At 44.4% G+C, this 19,592-nt stretch overlaps 2 protein-coding genes across 8 annotated transcripts in view; one reads left to right on the top strand and one right to left on the bottom strand.

The window, feature by feature from the left end:
- The first annotated feature begins 304 nt into the window (after positions 1-304).
- prima1 (proline rich membrane anchor 1) lies at positions 305-11,915 on the top strand. The gene is made up of 4 exons (XM_005916716.3): positions 305-1,283; positions 2,136-2,277; positions 4,669-4,801; positions 10,908-11,915. The coding sequence occupies exons 1-4, from the start codon at positions 1,002-1,004 to the stop codon at positions 11,005-11,007; spliced, it is 657 nt and encodes a 218-aa protein (XP_005916778.1). The 5' UTR covers positions 305-1,001; the 3' UTR covers positions 11,008-11,915.
- A 2,146-nt stretch (positions 11,916-14,061) lies between these two features.
- The window catches only part of LOC102288613 (unc-79 homolog, NALCN channel complex subunit), a 34,417-nt gene continuing 28,886 nt past the window's right edge, over positions 14,062-19,592 (bottom strand). For 6 of the 7 annotated variants that reach the window (XM_005916710.3, XM_005916712.3, XM_005916713.3 and 3 more), the window contains 11 exons: positions 19,443-19,511; positions 19,250-19,360; positions 17,944-18,048; positions 17,761-17,838; positions 17,548-17,637; positions 17,273-17,448; positions 16,967-17,150; positions 16,655-16,858; positions 16,428-16,505; positions 16,284-16,325; positions 14,062-16,186 (listed from right to left, as the gene is read on the bottom strand). In XM_005916710.3, the coding sequence (XP_005916772.1) occupies positions 15,998-16,186; positions 16,284-16,325; positions 16,428-16,505; positions 16,655-16,858; positions 16,967-17,150; positions 17,273-17,448; positions 17,548-17,637; positions 17,761-17,838; positions 17,944-18,048; positions 19,250-19,360; positions 19,443-19,511 (1,326 nt within the window). In that variant the 3' untranslated portion in view covers positions 14,062-15,997. The remainder of the gene's footprint in view (positions 16,187-16,283; positions 16,326-16,427; positions 16,506-16,654; positions 16,859-16,966; positions 17,151-17,272; positions 17,449-17,547; positions 17,638-17,760; positions 17,839-17,943; positions 18,049-19,249; positions 19,361-19,442; positions 19,512-19,592) is intronic. The other variant, XM_005916714.3, reaches the window with a different exon arrangement.

Below are 19,592 nucleotides of genomic sequence, written 5' to 3'. Positions count from 1 at the left end.
CTCTGCCCCGCAGCATCACTTCTTATAAACGACATCAGTGTGGGTCAAAGGTGTTGTGATGACAGCAATAATAACAAGAAGAAACTAATGTTTTACAATAAGCCCATTCGTATTTTTGAAACTGTTATAATTGACCGGGTTGTCGAGCATTAGCAGTAAATGCCAGGTTACATCAGTATTGTTTATCTCAGCCTACTTTGGGACACTGGACCAGAGAGTGTTCTCGCAGGCACACAGCACATCAAACACGGGCATGGCAGTGTTTTCAGTCGGTAGGCGTCTTGCACTCTCTCTCCCTAGCTTTCCACTTGACTTTAATTTGCTCTAGTACGCGTCATCTTTACAGACTCGCCTCCACGCATTGTGGGCTATACTTTCTGCCTGGGCCATTATTATTATTATTTAAAGGGAAAAAATCAAACACAGACATAAACAAGCAAACAAAGCAAAACAAACAAAGCCCAGCTGACATTACCGACGCCTTCACAACCACATGCCCTTCCCTCTTTGATTTTTGGGGGGACTTTTTAAGAAGCGGAAGGCGAATTTGTTTGAGCACACGTTGTCAGGATGAGCTGATGTGAGCGCTGCATCAAGTGCGCGGTGGTGATGCTCCCGTATAAAACAGCCCGCCGTATTTTGGCACAGAGGAGGATGCATCACTTTAACCCTCGGCTCTGCCCTCCGGACTCGCCCATACAGTGCTCAGCTTAGATAAGTTGAGAGGGGATGTGTGATGCCATTGCAAGGAATCCTACTACTCGATATTCCCGAGGATCTCTCTCGGTTCGTTTTTTCCTTCAACTTCGATGGCTTGAGTGGTCCATTTGCGCTCATGCTTGCAGCCGAGGAGGGATGTAAGGTACGGGCATCTACCGCCCTCACATTGCACGGAGTAGCGGCGTGATTCAGGTCGCTATCTGAGTGCCAGAAAGCAAAAAACTACTTTGGAGATGTGAATTATCGAGATTTGCCACTCATTCCACCGGCTCGCCTGTCCTATGCTATCGACAACGGGATTTCAAGAGGAAAATGATTGTGGCATAAACTATTTCTGGAGACGCCTGTCACAGATATCGCCGCTGAACTGGATAGGGTGGATGGTTATTTCCCAAACAGTTCAAGCCTATGTATACTGCATTCATTTGTTGGAAACGCTGCCTAGTATCTTCGAGAACAGCGCAAGAGGAATGCTGTGCCAAGATCTAATGCCATTTACTTTAAGTTTTTGGCCTTTTTTCTTCGGTCATTGCCTTCTCTCACTGTTGTTACTCTCGTGCCAGGTAAGGATCACGTTCAGGCGCGCCACTTGACAATTTACGCATGAGAAGAGGTTACACTGATGTAACTTGAGTTTCATTTACTGATGGACTATGGATAAGAGCTGTGGAGCTAATAACCTTTTCCAAGTAACTTGTGTGCTCTTTAAGATGCATTGCCATATAATACCAGCTTACACTTGGTGGGATCACCGCTCCAGAGCACACCTGTGTTGAGGGAATGCTGGCAGGCAGGCGTGTGTAGTGAGTTTGCAGCAGGTCATAAGAAATGCAGCTATGCCCAGGTACACACAGAGGCACTCTGCTTTTTTGTTGTGGGAACACGGAGTAACCAACTGTGTTTATATGATAACAACATTCAGTTATCCCACCAGGATCCCTGGAGCAGGCATATGTTAGTGATGAGTATTCTAACCTCTGCCCCATGCTGCTGCCTACAGATAGTGGTGAGCAGTTGTTCACGCGCACACAGTGTTGCCAGGGTTCACGTGTAATGTGATCTGCTTGAGTTTCCAAGTCCACCCACGCACACTCCTCGGGGCAGCCTGCTGCCCACTCTGTTGGTGGGTGGTTTCTTACAGGGAGCGGGCTGCAGCCATATATGTGATACTATTTTACATGTACTACATACACAGTAGCCCCAGTGACAACAACACTGGAGCTGCGATATGAAAGGAATGCTGAGAGGATATCCACAGTGCTACAAACTAAGAGGCTGCTGAGTATTCAAGCATCTCCATTTGTGCTGCACAGTGTTGTGCTGATGGTACTTCTGAGTAATGCACTAAGGGACACAGCCTCAGTCCTTTCAATCTCTCTTTCTCTCCCTCTGTCTCTTTTTTCTCTCACCATAAGGGAGAGCTCCAGAGGTCATGCTCACGGACTGTGGCGGAGAAAGTTAGTGAACAGTGCCAGCTGGCATGCCACTGTAGAAGATACCCTCCACTTCCACCGCCGCCGCCTCCACCGCCGCCCCCGCGGCTACTGGGCACCACAGGTAAGGCTTCCAGCTCACCCTCCAACCTTTCACAGCTGTCTCCCTTCAAGTCCGTCTCAGTCTGTTTGCTCTCAGCCCACAGTTGGATCTTGTTCCTAGCCAGGCGCAGGTGTCGGGCAAGTGGCTAGTCTGAAGAAACTGTTTTGACGTGAAGTGTTTCCATTTATGTACACGGGGAAAATGCACCATCAACCAGTTGAGATTAACGTGTGAGTGCTCGTGCACGGGTGTAATTTTGCACTCTTGTGTTTGTGCGTGTGTTAGAGCCAGCAGGATGTTGACAGCTGAACACAAGACTAATATATACTGGGTCTGACCCTGGGGAGTACCCGGCTGCCTGTGAAATCTATGCCTGCTGGGCTGCCAAGCTCAGTGGTTCAGTGGTAGGGTTTCCCCCTGGAGAACCCCTGATTAAAAGACAGATGAGTTAATTAAATTAGCTATAATTTGTTAGAGATAAGGGGCTAATGATCCAGCCCAGTAGTTCCAGCTTTGTTTTGAAGTCGAGCTGGCGGCAATAAGTGTGCGTGCGTGTTAGTGCTCATACACAACAAGCTTGGATATCTGTGTCGCTCCAGCGCCTGTTGTGGCAGCGCTCCCCTTCACCTTCCTCTTTCGTCTCACTCTGAGGTGCTAAATCTATTGAGCAAAAGGCAAACATATTTAACAGGCCTGCTTGCTGAAAGTTGATATGATTTGTATTTCATCTCAGGCACCTTAATGAACAGTGCTGAAATATGGGACAGGTGTTTTGCTGATGATGCAGCTATTACTGTGATTCTTTAGAATCACTCATCCTGAGCCCTTCGTATTACAAGGAGGGGGGATACTTAATCACGAAGCAGTGGAAGGACTTTAATCAATCAGCTTCAATGTGTTCTTTTCCTGTCTGGTCAATGCAAATGGACCTCCTTTTTCCCCTGACTCACCATGTGAGTTAACTACAAATCGAGAGTTATAGACTCTTCTGTGATTGTTGTCAAGGTCACTGCATGAATCCTGCCACAACCATCTGACTGCAAGTGAAGGTGGGCCTTAGGCCAATACAAGCTCAGACCTCTGAGTGCTGCCTCCACAAGATCTGATCCCTCCAACAACAACCAAATAAAAAAACAGCAAAATGTCATGTTAATAAGATAAGCGGATCAATCTTCATTTCTTTTTATCTTTGCACACATATGTTTGCAGTGGGTGGAGACACTATTAATATTTGATTCAAAGGGAGTTTTTTTTTTGTCATCACATTTTTCATGCATAATTGTCTAAATATTCATTCAGCAGCCCAATTTGCAGAGCACTTTGAGCTGAAAATGTGCTTTAAACTGTCGTCTTTAAAATCCAATGAATATGCACAGCTAACATGAAAACTGGGACAATGGCCGGGACCACATCTATCAGATAAAAGTCTAATAAAACTGAGGAAAAATTGGCACAGTTAAAGAAGTGTCTGCGTGCTAAAAATGGTATCTGAGGTCCCTTGATAGGACTGTGCTCTATCACAATAAAGTAGATCCTTACCACTGACTGAATTAAATCCTACAGCCGTTGACAAAACGAAGGATTAAAATGGAAGTTTGGCTGAGAGGGGCTTTTAAATTCACAGTGACTTATGATGTGGTGTGCTGTACCAGGGAGAGCCATACCTTTTTATTTGCTGTGTAGAAATGGGCTGTGTTGGAAAAATAGTCTTCAGCTTTACTCAGGAGTATTTGTTGCTATGGTGTAAGCCCATTCGTCTCATTCATAACTAAAATCCTCTACATGCAGGAGGAGCTTGTTATTTTATGTAGCGAACAGGGTATTTTCTCCTTGAATGATAGGTAGATATGCTCATGACAAACCTGATTTAAAGATGGTGGGAGAGTACAGGATGCTGCAAAACGAGGCGAGAGAAATTCTGCAATACAGATACGAAGATGCTGATGCACACAATGTTATACAACATTCCTGGTGAGTGATCTTACTCCACGACTCTAATGTGGAAAGAGCAGGAGGTTCCTGCAACAGTAATTGGTGTGGACAAGAGTGCTGGTGTAGGGAAGGCTGACAGGACCTTAAATGATTCATGGTGTCGGGTTGGATATCTTTGAACGTTGCACCTAAGACCTAAAGAATGGGTGAGGACACGAATGCATCCCAGCACAAAAAGAGCAGAGAAGAGAAATCGTCTTGTTTCTCTTTCACTATTGTGTTGTTTAAAAGTTAAGCCACTTACTAAGGATCAAAATGCAAAACACAAGTCAGCATTGTGGCTTAAGTGTAAATATAATTAATGCATTTTTCATAATGCGCTTACCTTTTTTAAAGATGTGTTTTAATGTATTGTGTTTATTGTCTTCTTCTGTACCTACACCTCTCTCTCCTTGCTGCCCCTTTCACTCTGTTTCTAAGTGGAAAAGCCCAAGGTGCAATTGTGGAGGCCGTGGTGGATGGAGATGGACATCGTAGTTCTCGGAACGGTGGGCTGTGCCTCACTTATCTTCCTCCTCTCAGCTATCATCATCTGCTACAAAGCTATCAAGAGGTAAGAAGCCACCCTAACATGTTTAATTCTGTTTGTTTAACATTGTAATTAAAACCTCGCATATTTCCAAATTATTTTAAAATGAGGACTAACTGAAGTAGAAGTCAGTCACAGATTGAGACAGGCGGGTAAATAGACATGTGGGGTACTCTAATAAGTGTCCTGCCTTTTTGTTAGAGTTATGCCATTGCCCCCCTAGGTCATACTGAGGTCAGAGGTTAGGTGGGTTGTAAATATCCACTACATTGAGTCAAGCAGAAATATCCTATATGCTGAATTCATTTGCTGAAGTGCAAAATGACATAACAATGCTCTATTGATTTTGATTCCCATAAAAGTCTGAAGCATCCTAGAATGGCAGCTGGATTCATAAATGTGAAAGCAAGAGCCAAGCAAAGGAATCCCAACACACTGCTGTTGCAGCATTTTCCACATTTGGCTTATTTGAAAAAAAAAAGTCTGTGTGAGGTTTTACTCTGCGGCACAACCAGACCCAATTCTCTTGATGCCGTTCAGGCAGCACGGTATCACACGTGCACTCCGACGTTCCCTTAATGTTCACAGATATTTCAAAAATAGTCACATCTGAATCTTGCCAGGTTTGTAAAGGATACTTGCATGCACCCATCCACAAACACACAATATCTTTACACGCACTCATTCATCATCTTGGCGTGTTTCACAGTCCACAACTAACCACGTGAGAACGCCATGTGTGCAGAATTAGGCATTAAATCAAGAAGCTACTTCTATGTTTTATGCATATGTATTTAAAAAGATCTAGTATTCTACCTTCTTATATTTATGGGACTATATTAAGCCTGCATGCCAGATATGGCTTTCTTCAGCAGAACTCTATTTCGCCTTTCTTTAAACAACAAATAGGCAAAGTCAGGCAGCGGAAGTAATGGGCGGTTGGCTCAGGAATTCATTATGGCAATTCTCCAGCCCCCTGTGTAGCCAAGGGGCACCTTTTTTAATGCAGCAGTGGTAGGAAAGTGTTGTTGCAATATGGGCTCTAGCCCCAAACCCAAGTCATTATTTATGAATTAATTTGCGCAGTCATTCAGTCGCTGGCCACATCTTTTATACATGCAAGCAGGTCGTGTCCTGAAGCTCTGTGGGCTCTAGACTGCAGACTTTGTGCCACGCCAAGCTGCCCTCTACTCAGAATGAGAAGGGAATATACACAGGTCCAGACTAGGCTCATTAGACATTCATTAGTCAAAGCCAGTAGCAGAGCGGTCCAGGGAAAGATGTGACTGCTTTAGCATTTGTCTTGGATTCTCTAATCATCCATCGTTCCAGAGGGGAAAGGAGAGGAAACAACACAGCCAAAAAGGACAGATAAAGTGTTGTCTACCAAAGCGAGCAAAGGCAGTAATTCAGCATCTCAGTCAATAACAGTGTGAAAAAGGGTTTGTCAGTGAGAAAAACACAGCCCGGTTATATATAGCCCTCCCAGCTCAGTGCTCCGGGCTTTCCCAATGAAAATCAGCTGGACGAGGGCCAAGGCCCAAGCATTACAGACAGTGGAAGAGCGAGCACTGCAGGTCCCAGCCCTCCTGGCCTTTTGTTATTTTTTGTAATCTTTGCTTGCCAGTCATCTGTCAGAAGCAAGCGGGACTGAAAAGGAGAAAAAAAAGAGCACTTCCACACAAGCCTATTCAGAGTCCACAGCACCAGAGAGGCTGGTGTGCAAGCACAGAGAGGAGGATTCAGGCACACGCTGCTTTTCAGTGTTGCTGTACCATCCAAAGCAAAAGAGATGATACTGCAGTCCAGGCTGTCAGCCATCCAAGGCGCCAAAACAAATAAAACTCAGACCAACTGACTAATGAAGCTAGATGCTTTTCCCAATCACTTACCGCTCAGGGAGGCTTGTTCAAAGACGGATAATGCATCCCAGCTGGTCCTTTTCAAGGGTAACACAGAACTTCCAAAATGCTCAAAAAACCGAAACGGAAAATGCTACAATATTTGCTCACACATCATTAATCTCCCTTTGTTTTATTTTCGAAATCGCTAAACCGGCACCATCAAAACCGGTGACAGGCTTTTACAGTCTGTTTTGTAATGCGTTTGCTTTGAACCATACCATGTTACTCTAATTTCCAGATGGCTGGAGTAATTGTAAACAGCCCAACGCATGTCCTAATTTCACCATCATGCATTCCCCAAACTTCAAACAGCAATGTGCGCTGTGATTGCACAGCTTTGATATGAAATATTCATCTAACCTGTGAAGTGTTGTGTTGCCACCTGCCACGTGTCAACAGCATGGCATCTATTATTGAAGGCCCGGGCAGAGGTCGGCTTGAGGCCCCAGTGCTCTGCCCTGTGTGGTGGCCCAAAGCGACATGGTCAGTCAGTGCGGAGATTACATCCTGAGAAAAATAAACAGGGCCGAAGCGGCTTCCAGGAATCTGTAGCTCACCGGTGTCGAACAGCACAGAGATCCTGTCTTGTTCTCTTACTTGCTAAATCTCATGTGGAATCATCGAGACATGCCAGACTTCTTGTTTTTTCATCCGTTTTCAACACAATTCAGTTGTGACTTAGAATAAAACTCCTTTTTATCTTAAATTTAACTGGCTGCACCAAATATAATGAGGGACATTTAAAAAGCTCTGTGATTCCACCCATAAAGAGCAAAACACGTCACTGATTAAAATCATAGCAGCAGTCCGCTTTAGAGCCATCTCTGCTCTGGACTACTTCCAGTGCTAATTTTAAATGGCTCCTGTTCCGTCCACTTGCACATATGCATCTGCAATGCGTTCTGGATCTCCTCCACTGTGTGGAGCCTTTCAACTTCAATTGCATTTTGGGGAAGAGGACGAAGCAAGGCAGGTGGTGAGAGAACATTGTGTTGATGTGGCTAAAAGCTACAATGTGAGTGTAGAAGGTTCAAATTTTCCCTGTAGTTTCTCAGAACATCACAGTCCAGTCTCCACCTCCAGAGTCCGACCCTGGTGGATGAATTCATAGTGAAACTTTAAAACATGAGCATGCTACTCACGCGATGGCCCTCCTCCAAGGAGGACACTGCTGGAGACTCAGTTCCCGTTACTACTGTCGATATTTAACGTGAAGGAGGAGTTGCTTTCACATAAAGGTTTGAGGTCTAAGCTGAAACAGGCTCGTATATTAAACAGGTAAGAACAGAGCTTCCAGGAAGAGCACACACACACACACACGCACACAAACTCACGTAAATGAAATGAATGAAAACTGTTCATCATAAATTTGTGTTCAGTGTTTTTCCAAATGATACTGTGGACATCCCAGCCACAGTCACTGACTTATTAAAAAAAAGTATGATATAAAACTATCAGTCTGCTACAGAAGTAAGAATAGGAATACCATCAGATGTTCCTACATAAAAATGTGGCAACGTCCGTGGATAAGTGTGGACATTGTTTTATTGCACCGTCGTCAAAGCTGGTTTATCTTTTTGTTTTGTCATGTCTTACAGCAACATCCATATCACCCTTTGTTTATGTAGTTTCATCTGTTGCTGTAGGAACCAAAGGGAAAAATCTTACTTTGTCCCAACACCCACAGGTCTGTTTAACTCTTATCATAGTTTTCTGTAACTGGACTCCAGAAATGTTTGAGGCTAATGTTGTTATAGAGTCTATGTTGGCTGGACTTTGGGAGATTCCTCCTCCATCCTCCCTGTGGGACAGATATAATTGTGTCTAGCATATTGTTTTGTGTGAGTAACTGTTGCTGTTTTTGTACATTCTCCCTCAGGCGGCAGCAGTGATTAATAGATTAATACAGACCTGTAAAACTGGTATATCCCAAATCCCTTCCCTGCAGCAGTGGGGACCACCGCCCCCTCCCCACATCAGAGTGTTTCCACCCCGGGGCTGGACAGTTTCTTTTCTCAGGCTTTCCCCTAGTCTCACAGGGACACAGCAAGCAGCATCTGCTCTACATGGCCAGCATGTGTCCCAGTTGTGTTCACCCAAATGACCCCTCCCAGGTGACACTGGAGTCCCACAGGAAGTCTTAGTCATACTGTTGTGTTTTGTTTAAAAGTTTTTTTCTGGAAAGTATAATGTTCGCACATAATGTTGTTCAGCTTCTGCATGGCCCTCCAAAGTATCTACACAGAAATTCCCAATCACTTTTCAGGTATAAAAGCTCAGTTAAAAGTCAGTAAAATCTCCCTCCCTTCTTCTTATTAACACACACACCCTCATAACAATCAACCTAAGTTAGTCTGACTCAATGATGGCACTATATTAAAAGTTCTCTATAAAATACATGTTGTGAACTCACAAATTTTAAACTAGTGGAAGAGACACAGTATGATAAAGCCACCCTGTTAGAGTAGTTAAAAATGTGAGGTGGGGGATTTTCAAAGACTTTCATATTTACACCCTATTGTAGTTTTTGTTTCTTTGAATGGAAACCCTTTAAAATGTTTAAAGATCCTGATACTGACTTTGCAGATCAGAGTAACTTGTGTAAAAACTGGACGGAGTCAAGCCGAGCAGGATTTTATGGCTAATGCCGGCGAGCACGGGAGGCAGATGGGTCGAGGTTAAGCTCTGCGCTGAAGTGACAGCTGAAAAACAGCCGAGACGGGAGCATTTTTCAAAATCTGACAGCGGCAAGACGGTTGTTTAACAGGTGTGGCAAAAATGTGATCGGTCAAAGTGCGTGGGAGCATCCCAAAGAGACAGCTGACAGACTGAGATGACAGCACAAGAATTATAAATATTGAGTGGTGCAAAAAAAAAAAAAAAAACCCTGGCAGATCATTTTTCATACTGACACCTCACCAAGAAAGAATCGTATAAATATTGCTAGTATTACAGAAAAATATCCTTAAGGCATATTGAAAGACTTGGTGTGATAATGATTCAGCAAAATCCTGTGCACGGAGGGAAAGAAATGCTATCAGGTGTATTAGACCTCCAAGTAATGTTAACTTTTTAATGAGATCTTGTCAGAGGTCTGGATTCATTACTGGTTGCGTTTTAAGTCTCTGGATATGATAACACCATTAAAACCATATCTCCGTAATTTCCAATACACGATGCCATCAGTCTTAAGCAACGGTGTGTTTTATTATTCATGAGTTCAACACATTGTTGTTTTTAAAATGTTCCATAGTCCTTTTAAAAGTACCCTCTTCAGTTCTCAACAAGAAGCTAATCCTCACGAGTCACACTGAGTGCTTTCTTCTTGCAGAGCTTTTGTATTGGATTGCATTATGTCATGTATGAGCTCATTTCACCCTGCAAGGACTCCCTGTCTGCACGATTCCTTCCCGGCACGATGCCCGAGAAAGGAAAAAGATTTGTGCTGGACCGGACTGAATGTTTGTTGAAGTTGTGCCGGCCAGCCCGGGCTTTCAGGGGCCAGGAGAGGAGAGGAGGGGAGATATTGAGCTTAGATGTAGCTGAAGGGTTCTCGGTGCTAGTGAAGGCACTGTACAGTGTTGAGTGGGACAATGACTGTACTAACTGTATTCAGATCTGTCTCTGAGTTACATAAACCCGGGCAGGGGAGGGCAGCTGAGGGGGTCGGTGCAGAAGCCACAGTACACTGGACAAATATAATAACCACAAAGGCATCAAGGAGCGCATGAAAAGAGCTACATTGAATGATCCTGCTCTTCACAGACTAGTAGCAGCAAGGGGATCATGTGCTGCTGTTTTCTTTTGCACTAGAGCAAAGATCGAGCATTACAGCGCAACCGGTTTTTAAGAAGGAATTTCCCAGGAGGTTGTGTATCGATGTCATTCCCAAGTTGTTTTGACAGCTACACATACTCATTACTTAGAAGAGAAGATTGCATCTCCCAGTCATAGTAGGTAATTGCCTTATGCCATGTGCTGCAATGTATCTTTTCCTTCTGTCTCCTTGCAAAATTGACCTTTAAACACTGCGCTTATTAGAAGGGATTGCTGAGAGCAGCATATCCACCCAGAGCAGCTTCAGAAATCAAATCAGTCTGTAGGTCAGCAGTCCACAAACTCTGTTTAATGGCATGGCCTTTAGCTATGGATGAATGTAGTGCCATTTTGCTTTGTTTTTTTGATCAAGGAATTCATCCTCACTTTGTAAAAATGTCTATTCACAGGAAACCACTCCGAAAAGAAGAGAACGGGACAAGTCGTGGGGAGTATGCCATGAGCATCCGTAACAAGAAGGCCATGGGTACAAACAACACTGTGGTATAGACTGTCCTGGTAAACATGAAGTGACATCACCATTGTCGCTCACCTTATCCTGACTACAACAGTTCCCTCTCACCTTGAATGAATGCGAGTGGGTTTCACCCCAGGTTTTCAGATTGGTAAAACTTCCCTCTTTGCCTGGCACGTTGCCCGGACTGAAGACACCATTCACCTCGAGAAAAGCTAAAAAGATCGACGGGGGGGAAAAAATCAAGACAGAAAGGACACAGAGAAAGATCCACAACCCCCCACGGTGTCGAAAGTGGCACAGCAAGCTGAACATTATGCTCTTAGTAACAGCAAGTGTTGCTGACAGGCTGGTTGGCTGCCGGCTGGAGAGGGACTGTCTGCCAGTCTGCTGCAGATCCAGACCTCACGCACTGTTGACATCTGCAATGGAACAACAGACAATACAGCAGCCCTGCAGTCCCACGGGCAGCCAGACAAGACAGCCCATCACACACAACAAATAACATGCATGCAGTTTTTACAGAGAATGCAACATTTTTTTATATTCCAACCCTCGCACTGTCCGTTTTTTTCCCCTCCATTTTTGAGACAGATGCTTTGTGAGAAACACGATGTTGCTGCCGGTCCTGGCTCTGAGATGTGGATTCCTCTGACTATGCAATTTAAAGAAATCCATATAAACAAAGGAGGAGCAGAAACATCAACATGGGACATTCTGGTTATTTCGCCATGCCAAAACAGGCTACAGAAGGCTCAATGTAATATATATATATTTCAGTCATCCGTGTATTTATTTCCTCTATTTATTTACTTGTCTATCTTTGAATTTATTTTTCTACTTAAAAGGGAAAAACAACGGTCTTGTAAGTTACTCACATCTTTTCAAATCTTGAACATCTTGACGAATTCATCTTATTTCTTGAGAGCTCTGTTTTCTAAGTGAATAATTTATAGATCATATAATTCATTTGTGATGCACCAATGCTTTAAGCCGGCTGTCGGTTTGTTGAGACACTGATGCAGAAAACGCGCTTGCTCTGCAAAGAGTTTTGGTATCAGTTGTTTTGTCTCTGGGTGTTTGATATCCTCTTCTGTTTCCCTGAGACTTCAGCTAAAAAAGTCAGGGGCCTCCATTATGTCCTATGTGATCTTTGTGAATGTGTGTTACCCGAACAATACTCCTGTCCTGCATCACACGCCAGTCCCGACTTTCCGATTTGTTCGCTCAGTGCAAGCACCTCTACAAGTTAAACCTGCTCTCCCTGTCGTCCAGTTAAATCTTGTTGTCCAATGTCCCGTGGTCAGCTGGATGCCTTCCGCCGTGTTTTGTCTGGACGTGACAATCTTCATTTTTCTATCTGTCAAGAAGGGCTTAGCCCATCACTATAGAAACAGGGGACATGAGCCCAGAGCTGACCTTGTGACTGGCGAGAGACAGGAGACTTAGCCAATAGCCAGAGATCAGGTTGCACAGAGGATGGCCTCATCAAGGATGTGTGTGACTCAGTGCTGTCACAGGCATCCTTCTCATCCCCGCTGGAAAAACACAACTGAGCTGAACTGGAGCATCACTCAACGCTGCTCTGCTTTCTTTTCTTTTTTTTTCTTTAATACACTAAATCTGCGTGTGTCTGTGCGGGCATGCATGTGCGCGTGTATGAGTGTGTGTCTGTCTGTCTGTCTGTGAGCGTGCATGCAGATGAGTGTACTCAGTGAGAGTGGGCTGTACTCTGTGGCTGTCAGTTAAGTATAGATATTGGCTAAACTGTGGAAAATATAGGGGGATTTTAAAAAAAACAACACATACTTGCATTTAAAAATGCACAGGTATTAGCTAACAGTAAACCCCACCATGTACCTATATGAGAGAAATGATGGATGCATGAATGTAAATATTGATATTTAAATATCTGCCTTCTGGACTGTTAATTCATGTACAGTGTAACAGAACATATGTTTATACATAGTAAAAGTTTAAAAAATGTGCTACCACTTAGAATTATGTCAGTGTTGTCATGTTGATGGAGCAAGCCATTAATGTATATATGGCAATCAATAGAGCATACACAAGTTATGCATTATACCAAACAGATAACGAAATGTGCATAAGTTGATTTCATTGCTGAGTTTTTCAGTTGTAAATAAAACTGTACATAACAACTGACCCACAGTATGTTGTGTTTAAAGAAATGCATGTGCAGTTATAAAACCACTGTTATATGTGGGCAGACGAGCTGGCCCGTACGTGGTGAAGGTGATAAAAGTGAGACTGTTATATTTAGCCTGTGCCCATCTTGTCTGCTTTATGCTGTGCTGTGCCGTTCGCGTCTTTGGGCAGAGGCGTGCTGGCCTTGTCTCCTGGGCCCCCCACAGCGGAGGACATGTTCTCAGTCTGTCTCACACAGTGCATCTTTAATGAACTGCGATTACCAAGCGCACTCCTCTCCGTGGGGCTTAATGGCACCAGCCAGAAAACTTTTAGGTCACATATTGTGCAAGCTCTGGGCTCGATCAATAACAGTGTCACTAAAAAAATCACGTCTGTGTGTGTGCGTGTGGGTGTGTGTGTAAAAGATTTCTGCAGCTAGAGCAAGAACATGAGTTGATATAACAAAATGAGGTTTTTAGAGTAAGATAAAAGAGGGTAATGGATTCAAAACACCTCTTACAGAGCCTGCATTCTTACACTAGGTTGCGCAGACATGTTCCTATTTCTGTTTTAATTTGCACACCAGACCGTGATGTGAAACAAACAAGGGAGCCTAAACCTGTGCTGTACAGGCTGATGTACAAGAGCACTCAAGAGGAATGTTGATGAATTATAATGTGAATGAGGGTCCATCGAGTTCTCTGCCTTCCCTGCTTTGGATGTGCCACTTGACGGTAATGCAAATGGACACGCAGAGCAATTTAAACATTCATGCATTGTCCAGCCAGGGCGCTGTGGATTTCACTGTAATAAAACCAAAGTGACAGCACTAGGCAGGGGTACTGGGAATTGTCACCGTCTCAACAAGTTTTTCGAGGCTTTCCTTACAGCAATAAGGTGCTGGAACACTGATTTTATTTTTTTCAAACATTTGTTTTCTACCAGTGTGCTGCTGAGTTTTATCTGCTGCTTCTATACCTCTGCTCTTTAATCACGAGATGTCACCAGCGCACACACCTGGTGATGCATTGTGCTGGTGCATTGGTTGTGTGAGAGAGCTTGCACAGTCCTTTTTTTAAAGCTGACCTTCACAGTCTTTGAGGACCCACTCACACCCTCTCTGCCCGCCAGTCCTTTGGTCAGTGTTAATTACCCTCAGCACCTCCAGCTGCCTACTCATCAGGTCAGCGCTCCCATATGGTCCTGCAGGAGGCAGGCAGGCAGGCGGCAAGCAGGGGTGGGGAAAGTGCTGGATACCTGTGGGACACTGATTACATAAGCTGCTGCTAATGAGAAAGGTTCTTTCAGAAAGGGCTGCGAGTTCAAACGATCACAACGGTGGCAGTGGCTGACAGATGCAACCCCAGAGCAAGGGGGACTTGATTAAACGCACGCACACATGCAGGGACACATGCGCACATACACACCTGTAGCTAACATCACTTTAATGCACACTCTCACACGTAGAGGCGCAGCAGGAAAGGACCTCTTTGATGAGCCATGGCTAGAGGTTGATGAGAAGGGGCACTGCAGCCTGATTCAGCTGGCTTGAGGTCACCGGGGAGTGTGCGCGCGTGTGTGTAAGTGCGTGTTCATTAGTCACATTGTGTGATATCATTATACTAGTGACTCATTTGGCAGACACCTCTCAACATGGGTCTTTCAATACCAGCTGCGACTAAAAAGTAATATTTTAAAGAATTTATGCGCAGATCAAATGTGACTTATTTTGGTCCGATAAGCTAATTTTTCCTCGCAGAATACATCTATATCAGCAGATCTAATTCATGCTAAATCCTGATAATGAAATCCTTGCAGCAGAAAAGATCAAAACAAAGATTAATGTGCTGTTCGGTTTTCAGGGCCTGCTGTCATGTCATCTGTTATTCTCAGACAAGAGCTTCATGGTAATACAGTTAGACCTCACAAAAATCCTTAATCACAACAAACCACATTAGGCCAAAGGTAATTGTGTTTGCTTGGTATATGCATGGGCCTATCTGTTTCGCTGCTGCCAATGAAGGGAGGGCTGGAGTAGGAGGAGGCGGGGTGTCTTTCCACTTTGGGGGTGAGGGGGGAGCAAACCGAAATAGTCTTGTTTACCTCCAATGTCTGGCTCCACGTTATCGAGTTACAAAGCTGCTGCCGCAACTCGGATTGGCCTCTGATCGATCTGAGCTGTGATGGCAAAAGGCAGCATGACTGACAGCCTGACAAGGATCTTAGCTGGGAGCTGGGTAATGCATGTCATGTCGTTTTCCCGTAGACACCTGAGGTTTTTTTTCGCTCAGAGGAGTAGCCAGCAGAGCTGATTTTATCTCTCCGCCGTCCACATTATGGTAAGCTGGGCATTTTCCCCATCAGTCAGGACATCAAAGGGCAGAAAATGTCATATTTGAATTTTTAAAGGCTCAGCAATTCATTTGAAATGTCAAAGCGTCTCGATGTTTAGAAAAACTTGTACTTTTATTATTCGGCTTGCAACCAAGCAACTTAAAAAGTGATAGGTTATGAATGTCAGAGTGAACATATCTATGATTAAACAAGCATTTGGTTTCAGGCCCTTGCTATTACTAACATGGGTCTGTGGAAATCCTCTACAGTCGTCTGACTCTTCAATTCTGTTAAATGCAACAGATTGGGCACCGAACACAGTTCTTCTACACAGTCCAACTCCAGTGTTAGTACTTTAAAATAGCATAGATTTACTGTACATATACTAAAGGTTCTGAAAAATGATTCATTTCAAACGAATCCCACACAGCATCACTTTATATAAGAGTCCTTTTTTTTTTTTTTTAAAGTCACTTTCAGCCAGAGCAGATGCATGCAGGCCTAGGGACCCAGGTGAGGCAGAGCTGACCACAGAACAGGTCACATGGGGTAAAACTGTGAAGCAGCCTCAGACGACTGGATCTCCACCTGAGCCATCTTGAACTGGGTGCACTGCAGCCATTTGCGCAGGGCGAACGGAGGGGCTCCGGACATCTGGCCCTGCAGACACTGGTGGTTCACCCTATTCTGGATGGCCTGAAGACGCAACTGCAGCCCTGCAGACAGATGCTTACGACGAAAAGAAGAGATGATAGTGTTTCAGTTTGAAATCATCAATAGTAATTATCATTCATCTGTATGATTAACACCTTTTAAAACCACTTACCTTAAGATTTGACTGAATCATGGGTAGCCACATAGGAATTAACTGAAAAAAGAAATGGAGATGAATAAATAAGCATTATTCTGCATGTTACAGAGAGAATATACAGCACTGTCTGCATGGAAGGACACTGGACTTATAGCAAACCTTGACAAAGATGGTTGAGTTGCATTCCTGCAGGGCCTCCATTAAACTAATGACATGAAGACACACCATCTCTACCATCTGAGAGACAAATATGAAATAGACTTAATTTTATGTAACATATTTACTGTTTACTCATAATATTAAAAGAAGAAAATCACCATTCTTCCACAGCGACAGTCCTGACTGTCTTAGACGGATGTTTGCAAAGGATACCGCGCAGCACTTACAACTTTATTGTGGGCCATAAGCTGCAGGATGCTGGGTGTAACCCGACTCCAGAACTCGAGGCCCGTGAGGATGGCGCTGGAAGAAAACTCTGTCTGGTTCTGGTTCTGCAGGGAGGGAGCGGCGGCTGCCTGCTCGCAGTAGATGGTCCACAGCTGGGCGAACATGAAGGCGTGGAACAGGGAGCACATGTGCAGCACCGACGTCTGAGGATAAGGACCGAGACCAAAACTGACAAGGCCATTGTGGTTGCCACAAATCGCATCTGGAAAAATCTGAGTGTGATCATTTGAAGAGATTTGTGTCTGCCAGACCTTCGACTGTTCTGGGAAGCCAATCAGGATGACGATAAGATGGTCTGCAATGTGGGAGCCAGCGTCGAGAGGGATGGGCATGCAGGAGGTGGAGCCCTGGTGCAGGGCACAGTGCGTCAGGGAGCCCAAAAGAAGCCAGGACAGCTGACGAATGTGGGACACGCACTCAATGAATTCTTTTGGCCTAGAGAGAAAGAAAAAAATGAAAATGAATTCAACAAATCAATTAACAACACAGTGTGCATTTCTTCTTTCACCATTCATTTTTCTTATTAAGTCAGTCAGTCTTAGTCTCATCATTTTTACCCCTGTTGCATGGTGGATGGCGGATGATAAAGCCAGGGAAGATAACGCACAACAGCTTTGTTATCGCGGTGATTGCCTTTGCTGATCTCCATGGCTGCGACTTGTGCCAAGCCCACTTTCAGGTTGCCCCCAAAGGTGTCCTCGTGCAGTGGCTGACAACAAGCCTTCATATGGCTCTGAAGAGCAGATTTGGAGTGAAGAAAAGATAAGGATGAAAAACAAAACTCTCCACATGAGATATGTCCAAATTGTAAACTCACACACAGAAGACTTACTTTAAGTTTGGTTAGTGTGTGCATATCTGCAATAAAGTCCAAGAGCTCACTTATATATTGCCGCATGCATTCCATTGCTGCCGTCGTGCACTGTAGAGAGAAACAGCAGTTTATCCTTTAGGAGGAATCACAGTGGAGCCTGTCTATATTTCCTGCTGTTTTATGAGCCTGATTTTAATAAGACAGTGTAGCACACAGCGATTTAAGTCTCACCCCCGGCAGCGTTGAGATCATGTGCTTTTGGATGATGGTGGATTCCGCTAGCCGTGTGCCGATATCTGCACAAACAAACTGGCAAAATCCACATGGAGTTATAGAATTGCAGTCAGATTGAATTGCTGTGATTTTCTGGCTCTCGTAAACCGAGATGGATAGGAGAGATTTTTGTTTTTTTACCTGAACCAGAAGTAACAAGTTTGTGTCAGGCAGAGGAGACTTGAACTTGAGAGCCTGCAGGAGCTCTAACACCACAATGCGGGACATGTAGAACTTATCTCTCTCCTGGATGCGAGAAGATAGAGAGTGTAGTAAATGTACTGATGCAGCAAGACTGCCTTTTTCTATTATCACTCTGCCTTACTCATGCTGCGAGGAGAGCATAAACTCTGTAGCTTGAATAGAGGGGGAAGGACAGGCAGCGAGAGGGGAGGGAGGAAAGCCGGGGAGACGGAGAATAGTGAAAGCCGAGGAGTAGATTTAGGCCAGTCCAGATCTCTCCTCCCAGAGTCCCAGGCAGCTCAGATGAGGCTGTCAGGCAGCCTTCTCCCTCCCGGAGGACAGGCTGCTCTCTTTGTTCATCCCTTCCACACAAAGCCCAGCTGCCTGTTTACAAACCACACTGTCATCTTCTGACTTCCAGTTTGTCTCTCGCTTTCTTTTTGTAGTCATGTTTGCTTATGTTAGGAGCAAGCACATGATCTTCTGCTCATGCACAATGCAGAGCTGACAGTTCTCACTGCGTGGCTTGCTAATGCACGTACCTGGATGCAGCACTCTGGTGATTAAAACTTAATGGAGCATGTAAGTTTGGAAAATAGCAAATTAAAAGGCCGTTCTTAAGCCACAAGGCTCCTCATCATACAGGGCGATGCAGAGGTGACAAGTGATGCATGATGTGACCAACTTTAGTAGGTCCAGAGAGCTCTAATGTGTGTCCTTAACACCTGACCTCCAAAACTGAACTGAGTTGAAACAAATTATTGAAAATCGGCTCTTCCCTGACACCTCACCTTACCATTAAAAAAAAAAAACGGCAGAGGGTGAAGATCCAAAAGCAATCATTCACAGCAACTCTGAGTTTTGAAATGAGGATATTATAAGGTCAGGAATTAAAGCGGCTGTAAAAAAAAAATCAATACCACAAGAGGCATAAACCACGCTGTGCTGACAGTGGTGGAGGACTGAGGATTCATCTGTCCGAACAGTGCAGACAGCCCTGGCTCCATCGCCGTCTGAGGCAGCCACGGAGAAACACACCATACATCCTCGGTCCTAGCACACCAACTAATCATGTTAATCAATACTGGCTGATTGCCTACTTAATCATCTGTGACACACGGCCACATTTCAGGCTGACTGGAGTGTCGGGGAAGTAGGTGTAGCACCAAAAAAAGTGATGAGTGAGAGAGCAGCAAACTGCAGATTAGTTTGAAGGGTTTAACTCTTTCAAGACTTCTTACAAGCTGCAGACACACGAAAGTACCTTATTGAAGGCTTTGTAACAAAGTCCACAGAGCTCCACAAGGTAGGAGAGACCGAATGTTCCATACTGGATGACGAAGCTCAGCAGCTTGGAAAAGGGCTCCAGGAGACTCTGTGTGATGGAAGAAACGTAGAAATAGGTTAGTTATTAAAGGGCAGAAAGAGGAGACACTGACGTTCTGCTTTGAACTTACCCGAGTTGCATTTGTTGTTGGGATTTTCAGCAGGCAAATGATAATCCTTAAACTGGAATCCATAGGACACTAATGAGACACACATTGCAAAGTAAGTTGACCTCTCCCCTGTGCTTGTGAGGGTTGCAAATGATTGCACACTAATTTGAC

The sequence above is a fragment of the Haplochromis burtoni genome, unplaced genomic scaffold (assembly GCF_018398535.1).
Source record: "Haplochromis burtoni strain Fernald_Lab_line unplaced genomic scaffold, NCSU_Asbu1 Contig_16, whole genome shotgun sequence".
Classification (NCBI taxonomy): domain Eukaryota; kingdom Metazoa; phylum Chordata; class Actinopteri; order Cichliformes; family Cichlidae; genus Haplochromis; species Haplochromis burtoni.
This window is presented reverse-complemented; position numbering and strand designations above follow the sequence as displayed.

Excerpts from the sequence above, each read along its gene's own strand:
- prima1 (XM_005916716.3), top strand. The coding sequence starts at position 1,002 with ATGCTATCGACAACGGGATTTCAAGAGGAAAATGATTGTGGCATAAAC. Across the intron at positions 2,278-4,668 it reads GCGGCTACTGGGCACCACAG|TGGAAAAGCCCAAGGTGCAA; the intron begins GTAAGGCTTCCA and ends TCTGTTTCTAAG. Across the intron at positions 4,802-10,907 it reads TGCTACAAAGCTATCAAGAG|GAAACCACTCCGAAAAGAAG; the intron begins GTAAGAAGCCAC and ends GTCTATTCACAG.